This window comes from Grammomys surdaster, unplaced genomic scaffold, assembly GCF_004785775.1.
Source record: "Grammomys surdaster isolate TR1022 unplaced genomic scaffold, NIH_TR_1.0 126198, whole genome shotgun sequence".
NCBI lineage: Eukaryota > Metazoa > Chordata > Mammalia > Rodentia > Muridae > Grammomys > Grammomys surdaster.
Genome location: NW_021621003.1, coordinates 9,045,537 through 9,062,220, shown reverse-complemented (window position 1 = coordinate 9,062,220; position 16,684 = coordinate 9,045,537). Strand labels below are relative to the sequence as shown.

At 39.0% G+C, this 16,684-nt stretch overlaps 1 protein-coding gene across 27 annotated transcripts in view; it reads left to right on the top strand.

The window, feature by feature from the left end:
* Kcnma1 (potassium calcium-activated channel subfamily M alpha 1) overlaps positions 1-16,684 on the top strand; it is a 688,486-nt gene that overhangs the window by 660,987 nt on the left and 10,815 nt on the right. For all 27 annotated transcript variants that reach the window (XM_028758454.1, XM_028758452.1, XM_028758459.1 and 24 more), the window contains 2 exons: positions 12,792-12,986; positions 15,363-15,481. In XM_028758454.1, the coding sequence (XP_028614287.1) occupies positions 12,792-12,986; positions 15,363-15,481 (314 nt within the window). The remainder of the gene's footprint in view (positions 1-12,791; positions 12,987-15,362; positions 15,482-16,684) is intronic.

Sequence of the window (16,684 nt, the reverse complement as noted above, 5' to 3'; positions counted from 1 at the left end):
CTGTCCTGGAACTCACTCTGTAGACCAGGCTGGCCTCGAACTCAGAAATCCGCCTGCCTCTGCCTCCCGAGTGCTGGGATTAAAGGCGTGCACCACCACCGCCCGGCTATTTCTGTGTTTTCATGTCTCATATGAACTGGTCTCTTGGTGTCAGAAATAACTAGATTTGTGTTAGTAAGACTGGAGAATGTGCTCCTCTGAACTACGGGTCTGCCCCACCTGCTTTCTGTCTATACTGTGACTTCCTGAGGGGCCAAACCCTAGGGAGCCTTATGTCGAAGGCTGAATTGTCAGCCCAGGATAAACTGCTGCCATCCTAGAGATGCCAGCTATTCACTGCTCATGACGCATCTCTTATACGCCATCCAAGAGCCCCCGTTTCTTCTGCTCACAAGCAGACAGACAGGCCACAGGTGCAGCCAAGGCAGATGGGCTAGCAGCAGTGTTGTGTCTGAGCAGCAAACAGCGGGATGTTGTGCTGGACCCAAGAACATACCCCTTGCTGCTACACCAGGCAAGGCGGATCCAGGAGAAAGTAATTGAAGTAGTTCTCATTGCTCACGAAAGAAAAATACTAAAAATAAAAAAATCCACACCATGAAAACTAGCAAATATAAAAAATGGCAGATATGACATGGAAAATGACAATTTTAGTGCAATTATAGACGAAAGGCAGAGTGCCATTAAAGTTAAGGCAACATTATTAAAAAATGTGTTAATTTTCAGTTAAATTTTCTATAAAAGACCAATTAGTTTAAAAGGCTTGACAGCATTAACTGTGAAACATAAGCTCCAGTAATTATACTTAAAAAAAAAAAAAGTAAGTAGAAAGAAGATGCTCCAGCGAGGTGGAGCTGCATAGGCGGAGGGCCAGCACACATTAGGCTAGGTGGCGCTGCAGACCCAGCTCTTCTGCAATCCTCCGCCCTTGTTCCAGCCTTTCGCAATTTTGCAATGTGTCCTTTACAAGATCCAAGAGTCACCCATTGCTAGAGGTCAAGGGAACCTCACACCTGATTGAAGGCAGCCCCCTCCCCTTATTAGAGATGAGAACATAGGGGCAGAAAAGGGGGGAATATTCTAAATTGGTTGCATCGGGAGTTGACTGTTCTTTTTTTATAAGCTGCAATTCATTGAGTACTGCTTGCATATGGGAAATTACACAAATTCTCTTGTTTGACATGAGTTTATAAATTTGTGGTTTTCTTTTTTTTTAATCTCTGTTATATGGATGAGGGGTCCAACCCATAGAAAACTTGGGTAACTTTCCCATTATCATAGCTATTTGAGTAGCCAAGGGAGGATTAAAGATTATACGTTAGGGCATGGTGAAATGGTTTAGAGGCAAATGCACTTGCTGCTAAATATAATGACCTAAGTTTCATCCCTAGGACTCACATAAAGGAGAAAGCAAACTCCCCCAAGTTGTTCTCTCCTCAATAATGGTACACCATAGCACACATCTACTTACAAATAAATAACATAAAAAAATTTTAAAAACCCAGATTCAGGATGTCCGCTTACTCTACTACAATGAAAGCCTTCCTGAGAAAGAGTCTTCACAATGAGAAGAGGCCCCTGAATTCTTCAGACTGCACAGGTGTCCTGATTGTAGGTACCAAATAAAACTCCAGCTCATCCCTCTTTTGCTCCCCAACCACCAAAGTGACACGGGATTGGGCAGGATGTCTGTGAACCAATCCTTTCAGACTACAGGTTTCCTACATAAGTCTCTTCTAAGGGATTCAGTACATCTGCCTTGGACTTGATTCATGATGTGACATGGGAAATTCTGGAAAGTATGAGGGCACAGAGACAAAGGTTCATATATGCCCTTCACAGCCTGCAAATCCTCTATGCCAGAATATTCGTCAATCTACAAAGTAATTGTACATTCTCGCTACTTTACCTTCTGCAAGGATAGTCTTTGCTAGTTAGCATTTGGAGTCCTAATACATTTTGCCCCATGATACTGAAATAGACCCTTCTTCTTCACAAATCCCTCTATGAAACCCTGTCTCCTACTTTCAAATTGAACCACTGATGGACCATTTTGAGACACTGTCTTTGAATCACATGTAAATCACATGTAAATCACATGTAAATCACATGTAAATCACATGTAAATTCAGGCCACTCCACAGTCTAGGGATTATTAACTACTCAATAAGTACCAGTGTCTCTGTATAAATCATTTAAATATGTGCTGAGGTAAAATCCTAACAATTCAACCAAACTATGTCCTTCCATGTAGACTTTATTTGTGTATTCCAACAGGTAACTACCATACTCATTGTTTAAAATAAACAGATTGCAGTTTCACATAGAGATAAATAGCCACTTTCCTTTTGGAAAATTTAGGATGCACAAGAGCGTAGAAAAGTATTCAAGTGGTCTGTATTCCCCAGACTGAAGAAAAGCATTTAAAATTTTGGTATGTTTTCTTTTAGATAGATGTATATATGTATGTTATTTTTATAGATAGACAGGATAGACAGATGGTGATAGATAGATAGATAGATAGATAGATAGATAGATAGATAGATAGATAGAACAAATCTCCAATTTTAAATATTGGTTAATTATTTCTTTTTAGTTAATATTTTTGAGAGAATTAAGCATGTTATTTTTATTAAATGTCACAACTTACAAAACTTCCATAGGATTTTAAGATATTCTCTTTTAGACTATACCACAATCTTACTTTATTGTTGGATAGTTCAAGATACTTTGCTACAACAATAGCCCTTTGTCTTAGCTTTTAATCAGTATAATAGATATCTGAAAAACTCAACTTAGGTAACAGAAAGGTTGATTTCAGCTCACTGTTTTGGAGGTTTCAGCCATTGACTGGTTGGTGTGGCTGCCTTGGGCCTTCTTTGAACCAGCTCATTATAGTACATAGTGTAGTGGAGTAAAACTGCTCATCTCATGGCTCTAATGCCTAAAACAGAAAGAGACTAGAATCCCAGAGTGATCTCTGTAAGGACGTGCTCTCAGTGATGAGATTTTCCTCCAGGCCTCACCTGGTAAGGGTTCTGCTACCTCTTAATAGCACCAAGCTAGAGACCATACATAGGCCTTTTGGGTACATTGCAGATAGAACATTCAACACCCAGGGATTAAGCATTTTGCACATGAACCTTGGAATGTGCAGCAGTGTGTTTATTTGAGACAAACCTATTGTGTGTTGAGTAGATATGAACATTTGTGAAGTTCATGACTATCTTTCCTAATTATCTCCCCAGAGCAAGTGTGCTCACATACTCCCATCGTGGGTGTGCAAATGCCCTCTCATATCTGTGGTATTCTGTATTACCAGTTTCCCTAGGAGCACCTTTAACTGTGTTTATGATAGTTTTAAATATGTATATTTTAATTTGTAGGTAATCATGTAAATATATATTATTTTCTTTTGATAATTTCAGTTTTTATCATTAAAAACTTCTTGCTGGATAAAGAACTATCAAAAGAGATGAATAATTTAGCTGTGTTTTTAAAGTAATCATTTTTGATACCTTATTTCCTTTTATAGAATCTAAAATAAATATTTTCACAGTAGAAAACCTACGAAAAATAAAATGGAAAAATTTTCAGATCAGGAATTTATTTTTACAAAATACAGGTGTATCTGTCAGTTTGGATCTGTGTTGTTAACATGATTTTTTAATTTTAGTGCATTTTAGACTCTACTTTAAAAAATTTTTACCAAGATGTATTATCATACTATATCTTTTTTGGAAACATGTTAATATATGTATACTATACATTGTATAACTGTTTTATTATTTATTCAATCATTGTTATACTGATGAAAATTTTAAAAAAATTTTTCTAGATAGGCAGTTTCCCCTTGTGGAGATGAGTGATGTTTTCTGGACTGGATCAGCTAACCTTGTCTGTAAAAGCCTGGCTGACTAAAAGCCTAACTTCTTAAGAGCTATAGTCTCAGGCATGACTACTTGCCTTAGCTGTTATAGTCCTGAAGTAACTGAAGGTATCACATAAACAAATGAGCGTTTCTGAGTCCTAATAAAAGTTAATTTTAAAAAACCAGTGACAATGGCTATAACCAACCCTACATCTTAATTATAGTCACTGAACTATGGATTTGGCATCCCATTCTTGTTGATAGAATTTCTAATCCTAGCCCCAGTGCTCAGAAAAAGTTTACTGTAAAACTTGAGAGGAAATATAAAGCTCTCTTCAAAAGTCACTTAATGTAATTGTATCCAGTTGTCTTTTGAAGTTCACATGGCACCTACAGTTAGGTGCGGATCAAACTTAGCTTACTTGGGGGGGGGGGTTGACAAGTAGCTTATATTATAAGAAACAGACCTTTTCTTTTTTTTCCTAACAGTCTCTTTCTCTGCAGATGATTCTTACTGTGGATCATGCTTTAGAGCAAAGTCAATTCTTTCTAAAAGATTTACTCAGTTTTAAAATTATGAGCGTGTATGTGTCATTGTGTGTGGGCATGTGCATATGAGTGTACTTGCCTGTAGAGGTGCGAGGGATCAGAACCCAACTTAGGTTCTGAGTAGTAAGTGTTTTTAGCCATTGAACAACCTGTGCAGCCCCCATGTATGTACCATTATTCATGTCCAGAGACTCGTAATAAAGAGATTGGAATTAATTGTTTTATATACCTTGCATGGTATTGTCCTCCTAGCTTCTGATCTTGCTGTTGTTGGTTTTTTTTTTTTCAAAGCATTATTTTTAGACTCATCAGTTCATTAAATATCCTCTTGTCATTTCATTGTTTTATGACCTCATGTTTCATCATGCTTCTCACCTTACGAAAGCATAATTTGAAAAAAAACCACACCCATTCATAGCATAGCTTTATTCATTATAATGATTTTTGTCTTTAATCTGCTTTTATATTTTCAGGCTTATTCATGACACTTTTGCATGTCATAATCAAATATCCCTTAAATAGTCTCTATTCTAAGTTTCATTTGGATCTTGATCTGCTGCTAGACATTCAACATATTTAGAGCCATAGTTCTCAACTTATAGATTGGGACCCCTATAGAGGTTGAAAATCAGATATCCTGCATATTAGACATTTATATTATGATTCATAATAGTTGCAAAACTACAGCTATGAAGTAGTAACAAAAATAATCTTATGCTTCAGGGTCACCACAACATGAGGAACTGTACTAAAGGGTCATGGCTTTAGCAAGGCTGAGAACCCCTGATTTAGAGGCTCCCCTGAAACACTGGATAGTTGCTATTGTTTTTGTTACATCTTATCCATAAAAAGTTGGAGTTCTTTTGTAAATGTTAGCTATTGTCATTATAGATTGAACTCAGCATATTTTAGAAATTTTCTTAAAATATATTTTGTCCTGTTTATTTCATATAAAATACTAATCTGGCATTAATTTTGTTTTATAATAGTTCTGGAAATTCTTTGTCATTTTATAGATTCTTTAGCTGATATGTTCAGTTATATTGCATATAACCCCAGCTGTACTTCTTCATCACTATTATAGGTTTTTCTTGATTTTTTTCATTATTTTTTATCATCTATCTTTTGGTGTATAGGTTAATATTTAAATGCTTAACTTATTATGTCTAGTGATGCCTAAATTTGTAAATACTCAGTTCTGTGTTTATCTCTAGTTAGTGTTGAATGGTCCCCTCTAAAGATACACTCAAAACTGATATTTTAAGTATTACTAGCTAGGAAATTTTGGCATCTCTCGTCTTTCTCCTTGTTTAACCAGTTTTAATATCATTACGTCCTCTCTCCACCCTCCTATCTCAGTTTTCGATTTATAAAATCCATTTCAATGATATTGTACTAATAGATGATTTTATGTTGTCATTTTTTCTTTTCAGAATTAATTTTTACATTCGCACTCAGTCGTTTGGTTTTTCTTGTTTGTTTGTTTGTTTGTTTAATAAAGTTTTATTTTCCCAAATGTGCAGCTGATTGAACCTGTTTATGCACGTTCACTAGCAGCTGGGGAGTCTCCACCCTTTGTGCTTCTCGTGTGAATTATTTGGGCTCTGCGCTTGAAGCCAACTTGATGAGTCCTTCACTCAGTATCTCCTAAAGGAAGGACCACCCTGGCCAAGGAACTGTGAATCTTCAGTCTCCCAGACACAATAGCTGGAGTAATAAGCTTATAGTTGGGAACTTCCTTTCAGAGTTCACTGTTTGTAGCTTTGTCAAACAAGACAAGGCTGTTCAGCTTATCCCTAGCTTTGCCTTTGGACCACTTCCTTTTGGCCTTGCCACCAAATTTATTTACTGGGTCTTTGTCTTTTTTGGCCTACTTTCTGTCATCTTTCTTCTTGTCACCCTTGGGCAACACAATGAAGCTCAGAGAGTAGTGCCACCACTGCAGTCTCACTAAGATATCAGGGGGGGGGGGGACGCTGCACTGTTTCTAAGTAACAAGTATGACAACCTTTTGTGCATGTGCATGTGCATTTGCACATGCGTGTGCCTTCTTGTGTGTGAAAGAGGCTAACAGTCAATATCATTTGTTTTCTATTACTTTTCACTTCATTTTTTGAGACAGAATCTCCAACTGATCCAGGACCTCAAGGATTCCATAAAACTGGCTGGCATGTGAGCTCCTGAAATCCTCTTGTTTTTGTCTTCCCAGTACTAGGATCACAGGGATGCGCCAGCACTTGCCTTTGTGTGTGGGTGTTGGGAATCTGACCTCAGATCCTCATGCTTGTATGGCGGATATCGTATTGACCAAGCTGTCTCTACAGCCTCATGACAGCATTGGATACTTCCATGTCTTGATATACCTCTCTAGTGTTATAGATATAGATATACCGGCCCCTTTTAAGGTTAAAAATTTATTAAATTGTATTTAAGAAAGCTAGTTTTTGCTTCTGAGTATCTTTTAAAAATGAAACAAATGGCAACCCGAGAGATAGCTGAGCAGCTATGAGGTTCACGCCGCTCTTGCAGATGACCTAAGTTCAATTCCTAGCACCGTAGTGAGGCAGTTCCCTCCAAACTGCCTGTAAGTCCAGCTCCAGGGGCAGCACCCTCTTATGGCCTCTACAGGCACCTGTACTTGTATGCACAAACCCCTCATTGCATACCCCCCACAACAGTATAACATAAATTAATCTTTAAAAATGAAGTGAATAAATTCTTCAGTACTCAAAGATCTAGAATTATTCCTATCGTTTTCACAGATTAGATGGACATGTTCTTAGCCTATGAAATCCTTGTAACAAAGCTGTCTTTTCCAACTTAGTTAGCATTTCTTTCATATTTGTTATGGGAGTCTCCATTTACCTAATATTGTTCCTTCTTTCTTTCCGAGAGCAGTATTGCCAGTCACCTTCCTTCATCATTTAATAATTTAAATTCAGATACGCACTGGGCACAGGCTTGGTATTGCTCTTGTTTCCTTGGTGAAGCCCTGGGTCTGCTTCTTAGGTTCGTGTTTCATTTTAGGAGAGGTGGTGCTTGTGTGAAGTGTTTTCTTAGCTTAGTTGCTTGAATTCCTTACAGGCCTTTAACATATGGGCACTATTGTTTATCATATCTATCTCTGTCTTCAGCATTTATTAGATTCTGATCTTTTTTTTCTAGGACAATAAAACATGTACTCCCCATCACTATGTGTGTATGTGTATGTACATGTGTTCATGCACATATGTGCACATGTGCATTTTTGCATGTGTGTGCTTACACACTTTTAAGTTTTATAGCTTACTACTCCACAGATAAGAACTTAGCCATTACAAACATAATTATCTTTTAATCATGTAATTATCTTTTAACCAGTTCTTTTAAGAAGTGTTTTATTAGACTATTGTTAGACTATAAAATTCACTCAAGTATACAATTTTATGGGTTTTTAAGCGTATATAAACATCCCCAAGGATCCCTTTTAGAACATACTCATAACTTTCAAGAGAAATCTATCCTCATTTTCCTTACTACTTTAGTTACTCAGCCCTGAACATCCACTGATATTTAAACCCATCTCCCTGGAATTGCTTCTTCTGGATGTTTCGCATAAAGAGAAACTTATCTTTATGGTTTCATCTATGTTGTATCATGTATTAGTACTCTATTTCTTTTTCTGCACAGACAATATTGTTTCCATGGTTATAATATTTGGTGGTGCATTCGCTAGCTGATTGCCATTTTATTTGTTTCTAGTCCTTTTGTCTATGGCAAATGATGCCATTATGAATCTCTCTGTCTGGGGTTTTGTTCTGATGTATATTTCATTTCTTTTGGGTATAGTTAGAGTTTCTAGGTCCAATGGTAAGTCAAAGTTTACCCATTAAGGAACTTCCAGACAGATTTCCAATGATATAAGGGCTTCCGTTTTTCCACATTCTTAGCAGTTCCTGCTATTTTTCTGTCTCTTGTTTTATCACTACTATCCCATTGGATAAAGACAATCTCTTACTATAATTTTGACTTGTGTTACCCTCTGGCTACTGATCCTGGACCTCTTTGGTATTTGATCACTTGTCAATCATGTTTTGAGGCCTCATCCTTTTTCTGTTTTTCAAATTTATTGCTTTTTGGCTGTTGTGTTATTGGGGGATTTTAAAAACTTGGTGCTATATCCTTATAAGATACACTATTCTCTGATATTTTTATTAATGCTTCAGAGAATTTTCACTTTCCACATACTCTCCCCCAATGCATAAGTTTAAAACATTACAAGATACAAATTATCCAAGTATCAAGTATCTTGTATAGCCTATGATTTTGATGTCTTATTTAAGATAATCATTAAAACAAACATTGAAGATTTACCACTATTATTTCTTCTAAGCACTCTATGGTTTTAGCTTCAACATAAAGGTCTTTGATTCATGGTAAGTTTTGTATATGGTAGGAGGAATAGGTCCAGCATTTTTCTTTTGCATGTGGATGCTCAGCTGTTGCAATACTGTTTATTTAATAGATGACTTTTTAATAAAGCTTTTTGATATCCTCATTGAAAGTCAGTTGACAGCAGGTCTATAGGTTTATTTCTAGATGCTTAATTCTGCTCCATTGACCTGTGTGTGAGATTTCATGGGAGTGTTTGTAGGATATGTTGAAATCAGAGGTTGGGACTGCTTCAACTTTATTTCTACTTTTTAGAAATTGATTGATGTAACATTTATGTCTGTATGAAGTTTAGAACTCACTTTCCTATTTTTTCCTAAAGAAAAGGTCTCTGATTTTGATAGGAATGTTCTGGAACTGTATCATGTTTAAGGGTTTTGCTGTTATTCTAATTTTATCTTCCAATCAATGAACATGGTATATCTTTCCATTTATTTGGATTTCATTCATATCTTTATAATTTCATATAGATTTCAGTATACCAGCCCTTGAACTCCTTGAACAAATTTCTTCTTAAGCATGTTCTTTCTTAAGATTTCTTGGTTATTGAAAATGCATAGGAAAAAGTTTTGTACATTAGTATGTTGATTTTGAACCCTGAAATCTTACTGAACTCTTATTACTTATGATCATTTAAGTGTGTTCCTTGGGACTTTCTTTATACACTGCCATTCCACCTGTAAATGCAGACAATATTCACTCTTTTCCAATACAAATACCTCTTTTATTTCTCCCAAACTGGCTACAACCTCCAGTGCAATTTAAGATGAAGTCATGAAAGTGGTTCTTTTTGTTCCTAATTATAAGGGGAAAACATCTGCCCTATATGCTACTTAGTATGTTTTTTTTCCTTTTCACTCATATGTATGTATGTATGTATGTATGTAAGTATGTATGTATGTATACACTCACATACATATGTACATATATATAATGAATTTTCCTCAGTTCTACTCCCCTCTTCACATTTCTCTGTCTCACTGAAACTCTTTGTCTCAATAGTTCTCACTTCCCCTTTTCTATGTTCATTTTGTCTGTGGCCCACTCACTTTAAGAGTTTCTTGCCTGAGCTCGAGTAGGAGGAAGATATTTACTAGACCAAGGAAATTTGGTTGTGGCTACACTACTGACAAAAATGATAGATAGCCTTTCCTCCAAAAGTTTTTAACTGCCAATCATTCCTCCAGGAAGGGAGGGGCCTCACTGGCTCCTCCCCCATCAATGATGAAATATTAGTTGGCCCAATTTTGTGTAGTTCTTATGTAGATGGCTATAGCTATCATCAATAAGTGCACTGACAATGTCACATCTAGAAGATTCCTTTACAGTGTTTATTTCCCCGTCTTCTAGATTATGTTAGTTCTGCCTCTCTTGTTCCCTGGGCCTCAGAGGGGTTGTTATAGCTGTCCCAGTTGGACAGTATCACTCTACCATCACTTACTCTTTGGTGACTACCTACCCAATCAAACAGATTCTTCTGCATTTTATCTTGAAAACAGTTCCCTTCTGAAAGAAAAAATGTCCCTCATTTCTTTATATTTGGGTACTCAGTGTCCAGTGTGTTAGCAAATGGGGTTGTGAATGTTTGCCATCTACATACCCATGGCTGGAAGTATCTCATGGCCATTGGTCTAGAATAGTAATTAGAGCACAAAGTCACCTGTCAGTTTTGTGTGTAGATCTCCCTTAGTTACTATGGTAGACAGGACTTGGTAGGATATGCCTCTGCTTCTGAGGGTAGGGTATCAGACTACAGGGAAACATCAGGAAAACAATGTAATCAGTCTCCAGGATGTAGTCTACAGGGCCTTCCTTGTCTTCTTCCTTAGTCTAGAGCAGTGATTCTCAGCCGGTGGGTCACAACCCCTTTAGAGTCCCCTTGACTTTCACAGTGGTTGCATATCAGATATCCTGCATATAAGATATTTATATTATGATTCATAACAGTAACAAAGCTACAGCTATGATGTAGCAATAAAAATAACTTTATGGTTAGGGGATGGGAGTCACCACAACATGAGCAACTATATTAAAGGGTCCTAGCAATTAGTATGCCTGAGAAACACTAGTCTAGAGAAAGCTTGGGCACCAAGGCTGACTGAGAGATAAGAGGTTCACGGATGAAGGGCAATAATGTCCTTCCAGCTTCTAGGACAAAAACTGCAACAGGAAAGAAGAGTCAAGGGATATTTGGGGATGAGAGTGACTGTCTTCTGTCAACAATAACAGTCCCTTCCCCAATGTCTCTGGGATCAGGTCAGATGTATTTACCAGCACTTCCTGGGCCCTGAGTTTCTCAGTCCCTCAGGTGCTGAGAATCGGGAATCTTATATATGTTCTGATATTCAACTTTACATGTGATAACACCTAGACCAAAAAGTTTCAGAACTCTCTAAGGCCACAGCTTCTGAGAGAAGACAGAATTCCACTATGGGATCCTGATTGAAACAAACAAACAAACAAACAAACAAACAAACAAACAATTCAGAGGATTTGGTTGGTAAGTATGCAAATACTGCCTTGCCTCTGTGAGCCCAAGCACCAGCTCGGATACTATGAACACAGTAAGATGCAAAATGACTGGGCTGCTACACAAAGGAGGGCAGCCACTGAGACTCCAGCCCCTTACCCATCCCATATGCATCTGCTCCCTTGGGTATCCTAAGCTCTACTTGTCCACACCAGGGAACAGCTGAACTCTGAGCATAAATTCTCAGCTGGATAGCCTATGTGTAACTTTTCCCAGCATTCTTTGCAGTTGGAATTTTATGTGCTCTTTGGTTGAGTGTTTCAATAAGGAACATGAAATCCAGGCTCTCTAGCAATATCTTTTTGACTTAAAAGCCCATGTGGAGTTCCTTGCATATAAACTCAATCTTAATAACCATGCTGATCTGAGTGACTGTAAACACTGATGCCCAAGACAGGATTAGCAGAGCTAGTGACAGAGTGAGATGAGTCCTCATCCCAGTCTGCTTTGTTCTCTGTGACCCACTGCCAGGTAAACTTTCAAAGAAGTTGCAGATAAGGACATACCTGTCTTTTCTAACACACTCAGGAGGTACACAGATTGTTAAAAACCATGGCCATGATCGGGTTTGATTTTATTTAGATGCTTTGCCTTCTTCTCATGGAGGAAAATGGAACATACTACCTTTACCTGATGTTTTCTCATTCTCAGCTGGGCAACTCTTGCCATTTTAAGGTCTTTTCTTAGACCTTAATTAATTTTTTAAAAGCCCCCATTGCCTTTCTCCAGACTGACATGCTACTATCCCAGATGGGAGAGAAATGTACATGTAGGGGAAAGTTCTTTAATCAGCTATATTTGCCTCAGACAGCTGAGACTATTTGCAAAAAATCCAAGACATGCACACTAAGCTCCTCGGCTCATAGATTTATGCATCTGGTTTACTGGCGAGGCCTTCTGGGTCCAGCCATTATCAAAGCCTATGATAAATTGTTGAGTGTGTGGCATTCTAGATGCTCTTGGCATCTCATTCCATACAGAAAGAAGTTTGCTATTTGTGGGTGGCCTCCTAACATATGGGTGACAGGCTCTCAGAGGATGCCCAAGCATGCTGCATTTACGACTCCAGTGTCAGAGTTGATGTTTAGGCTTACAGAGGCAAGGTAGTATTTGTATACCTGCCAATAGTAGGAGTTATTTTTTGGGGGTGGGTGGGGTGGAGATTATCCTTTTAAAGAGAATCCTCTGAAAAAAAATTTTAAAAGTATGGATTCCATAGTAGAACCAAATGAGAGAGAAAACTGGAATAATTGGAAGCTGTTGTCTTTTCCCTTCCCACAGAAAATCATTTGAAGAGACAGGCCAGAATCTTTCATGGGAGTTACCAAGAAAAGTTGTAATATGGACGTCAGTTGCGGTGACTTTTGGGTGTCGGCTTAAGAATGCTTCTCTTCTACCTTCTTTCTCCAGACATACTTCAATGACAATATCCTCACCTTAATACGGACCCTGGTGACAGGAGGAGCCACGCCAGAGCTCGAGGCTCTAATAGCTGAGGAGAATGCTCTTCGAGGGGGCTACAGCACTCCGCAGACACTAGCCAACAGGGACCGTTGCCGAGTGGCCCAGTTAGCCCTGTTGGATGGCCCCTTTGCAGACTTAGGGGTGAGTCTACAGCTCAGATAACTTCTGAGCCCAGTGTCTGCAGCAAGTGTGACTTGAGTGAACTGTGTCAGATGGTGACAAGCTAGTATTTGCATCTCTCTCTTCCACTGTAATAGACTAAAGAGATGGAATTTATGGAGTCTTATTTACCAGACCCCACACTTTATGCAGAGATATTCCTGCAAATTCACCTACCAGATCTTTGATGCCTTACTCTCTGGTAAGTGAGGCACAGGGCATATGCACCAAGGCATCATGGCTTTGGAGCTAAGGGCCTTTCCTCCACTGCTGCCTTCCTCAGGGATTTTCTTCCCAGAGATGGAAGGTGCAAGTGCTAACAACACACAGCCAAGTTTGGTAAGCATTTGAGAAGGGTCTTGACCACTCAGCCACTCAGCTTTGACTCTAACTGAGCACAGGGATACTCAGTCCCAAACTCTGGTTTTGTACCTGTATACTGTTGACACAAAGTTACAGCTCTCATCTTAAAGGGGAATAAGAGATAGTTTATTCTGGATCCATAAGGAGGGATCATGGTGGCTAAGGAACACATCTTTACATACTACAAATTCCTTCTTTCCACGTGGAAGCAGTATGAAGTTGCATTGTTTCACAGAACCAAGCAAGCCATAAACTGAGACAACTTTAAAATTCATTGGTGGGCACACCAGAAACAGATATAGCAGGCTGGGAGAAGATTTCCTATGGGCCCTGGATGCTGTCTGGTGACATTTTTAACTTTTGGGCTGGTGGCACTTAGTGGTCTGCTAATTAATAGATTTCAAAATGTTTGTATTAATCACAAGACGTTAGTTCTGACAGAGAACAGTTCTGACAGGGTAGCGGATGGCTGGTCTAGTTGGCTAGAACTAGCCCAATACAAAGCAATGAGCGTCTGGCCCTGTAGTGTTCTAATCTTGTCACAGTACTGCAGTTCTGCTCAGTCACTGGTCTCTGTAGACACAGCTTTATTTGAGGATATTTTGTTCATAGTACCATCTAAGCACTGGTGGGTTTTGAAACATCAAGGCCATCATGTGTATCCAGAACCATTAGCTAAAGTGGCAGGGTTTCAACTGGCACCTTTGTTATCTTGTTGTCTCTAATTCAAGGCTTTTGTCTCAGAATTTCTGAGTTGACCCAGCCACCCTTTCCCAGGTCTCTGTTAGTGGAGGGAATGAGAGCTTCCCTTTGGATTCCGTGTGGACTACCTTGGGTCAGGCACATCAGGAAAAGTGTGCCACCTTGAATTTTATTCCAAACTCACCTGAAGAAGGAGTTTAAGGAGTGGAACCATGAATCTTGGGGATATTTATACTTAATGTACAAAAATTAGTGTTGCCCAGAATGTCCTGTTATGGAGAATGTCTTGTTTTGTAACACACCAATGCCTCCTTGTGGGCCAGGACCTACATTAATCTGGAGCCATTTTAAAAGGAATTCCATAATTAGTGGCTCTTTTCTTTATCACTTCCTTACTAGTACACTTGAATCAGACTATTATTTCCAACAATAGTGAGATACTAGAAACTTTGTAGTCTAATACGATGACCATCATCCTAATTCCAGCTATAGCAAAGACAAATACAGCCTCTCTGTTACTAATGAATTCACTCTGTCATGCCATTCTGTAATAAAGTCCACTTGGAGTCATGTGTCTGCCTGAAGCCCAGAATCTTTGATTCATTTTCAAACAAGAACACTCTTTTCACTTTGTGCACCTTGTGAGTCAAGCCCCACAACTTGGGGTGCAGTTGTGAACCGATTAGTACCTTGAATCCCAGTCATCTCGCCTGTAAGCTCCCACAGCCTCATTCCCCTAGACATCTCTGAGGTTTGCAAATTGCGCTTTTCACACAGTCCTCATCTGAAAGAGTCTTCTCACCATAGGACTTGCAGGGGTGTCTTTTATTCTTGCAGTGGTTTTCATTATCACTTGGGCAGTTTTGACATCACGGTCCCATCACAGTGGACACAGCCGAGTTGGAGGAGAAATAGAATCCTTGCTTTGTAGGGTTCTTTTCTTCTCTGTAGCTATATAATTGGGACCTTCCAGTGTCACACACACACACACACACACACACACACACACACACACACCCCTCAGGTGAAGGAAAGACAGAAGCTTGTTTGAGATACAGAAAGACCTGTGGGGACACCAGAGGAACCTCCCATGGTTGTCAGATCCCTAAAGTCAAAGCATACTGGGTCCAGGTTGTTTGCCACACTGATATCTCTGGGCATAGTCTCTGGGCATAGGCCCTCCAGCTCCAGAGACAAAGAAACAAGTTTTGATGAAAAGGTTTTTTCCCCCAGACCTTGATTCCCAGGCAAATAAAGACTGATGTTTCTCTCACACACTTTGTTGTCTCCCAGGATGGTGGTTGTTATGGTGATCTGTTCTGCAAAGCTCTGAAAACGTATAACATGCTGTGTTTTGGAATTTACCGGCTGAGAGATGCCCACCTCAGCACCCCCAGCCAGTGTACAAAAAGGTGAGTATGTCTTCTCTCCCTACCATCTCACCTGAATGCAATGGTACTGATGCCTTCTCTTGTTTCCTGCAGGCAAACGTCTCTATGTGCATGCCTTCAACACACTGCCTGCATCAAATCTAATACTAAGTTGCGGACTTAGGAGAAAGGTTTTTTTTTTTTAAATGTGAAGCCATTGAGGGAAATTAGTGCTTTGTAAAGTAGCTCCTTTACCATTACAGAGGCCAGAATCTCAAGCTCTGATTCTGTGCATACCTTCCTTGCTTCCTAATGTGGAGATACTTCATATTGCTGATATTTTTGCTTCATATATTCCATAATTGACTCACTTTATTTCATATATTAAATTCTGTGGTATTTTCTTCTGATATGCCTTAATTTAATAAGTTCATGGCAGGAAAAACATTAAAGATGCATCCTAGAATTACTCAAACCCATGAGCTTGTGTAGTATACTCTAAGAAAGAGGGTCGTAGAGGTGTTTCTCAGATCTATAGATTGCAATCATCTGAGGGGTTAAAATAAAAATACTGTGATTACAGTAATTTCAAGTATGTGTAAGGAAAAAGCATGCATGCATGTTTAAAATTACATGACAGTGTTTATATATTTAATGCTTGAGAATCACAGTGCTTAGCCAGAGCTAAAAATTGTTGCAGACTAATGTGTTTCTGTATGGAGGTAAGTAGGAGATTCACCTGCAGAGTTTCCAAAGACCAAATTACCGAGCCCCACTCTGGGGTTCGTGATTCAACAGATCAAGGGGTCAGGTCACTAAAATTTTTCCCTTTTGTTTTTAGTTCGTTCATTTGTCCCTTCCTTTCTTCCTTCTTTTCAGTGCTAGAAAAGAATAGACCTAGACCAATAACCAGCATTTTTCTGAGGTTCCTGGGAATCTCTGAGACCCTATTTCAAGATCCATTGCTGCAGAGACAATATGCTGATCATTGTAGTTGTAGCTGGTGTCAGCCAGAGAAAGCCTGTTCTAATTGTCAGAAGGGTGGTCAGGCTCCCATAACCAGGGAGCTATTGCTAAAGAGGTACTAGGCATGATGAACAGAGACCCTGTGGTGTGTATCTGTGCCTGTCAAGACATTCTAGAACGGAAGTTACAGTGCAGTTGGGTGACTGTTTGCTGTCAACTTGACCATTGTGCATTTGGCCCACATGAATGATTGTGCGGCTTTTCCATTACCAGTTCTAA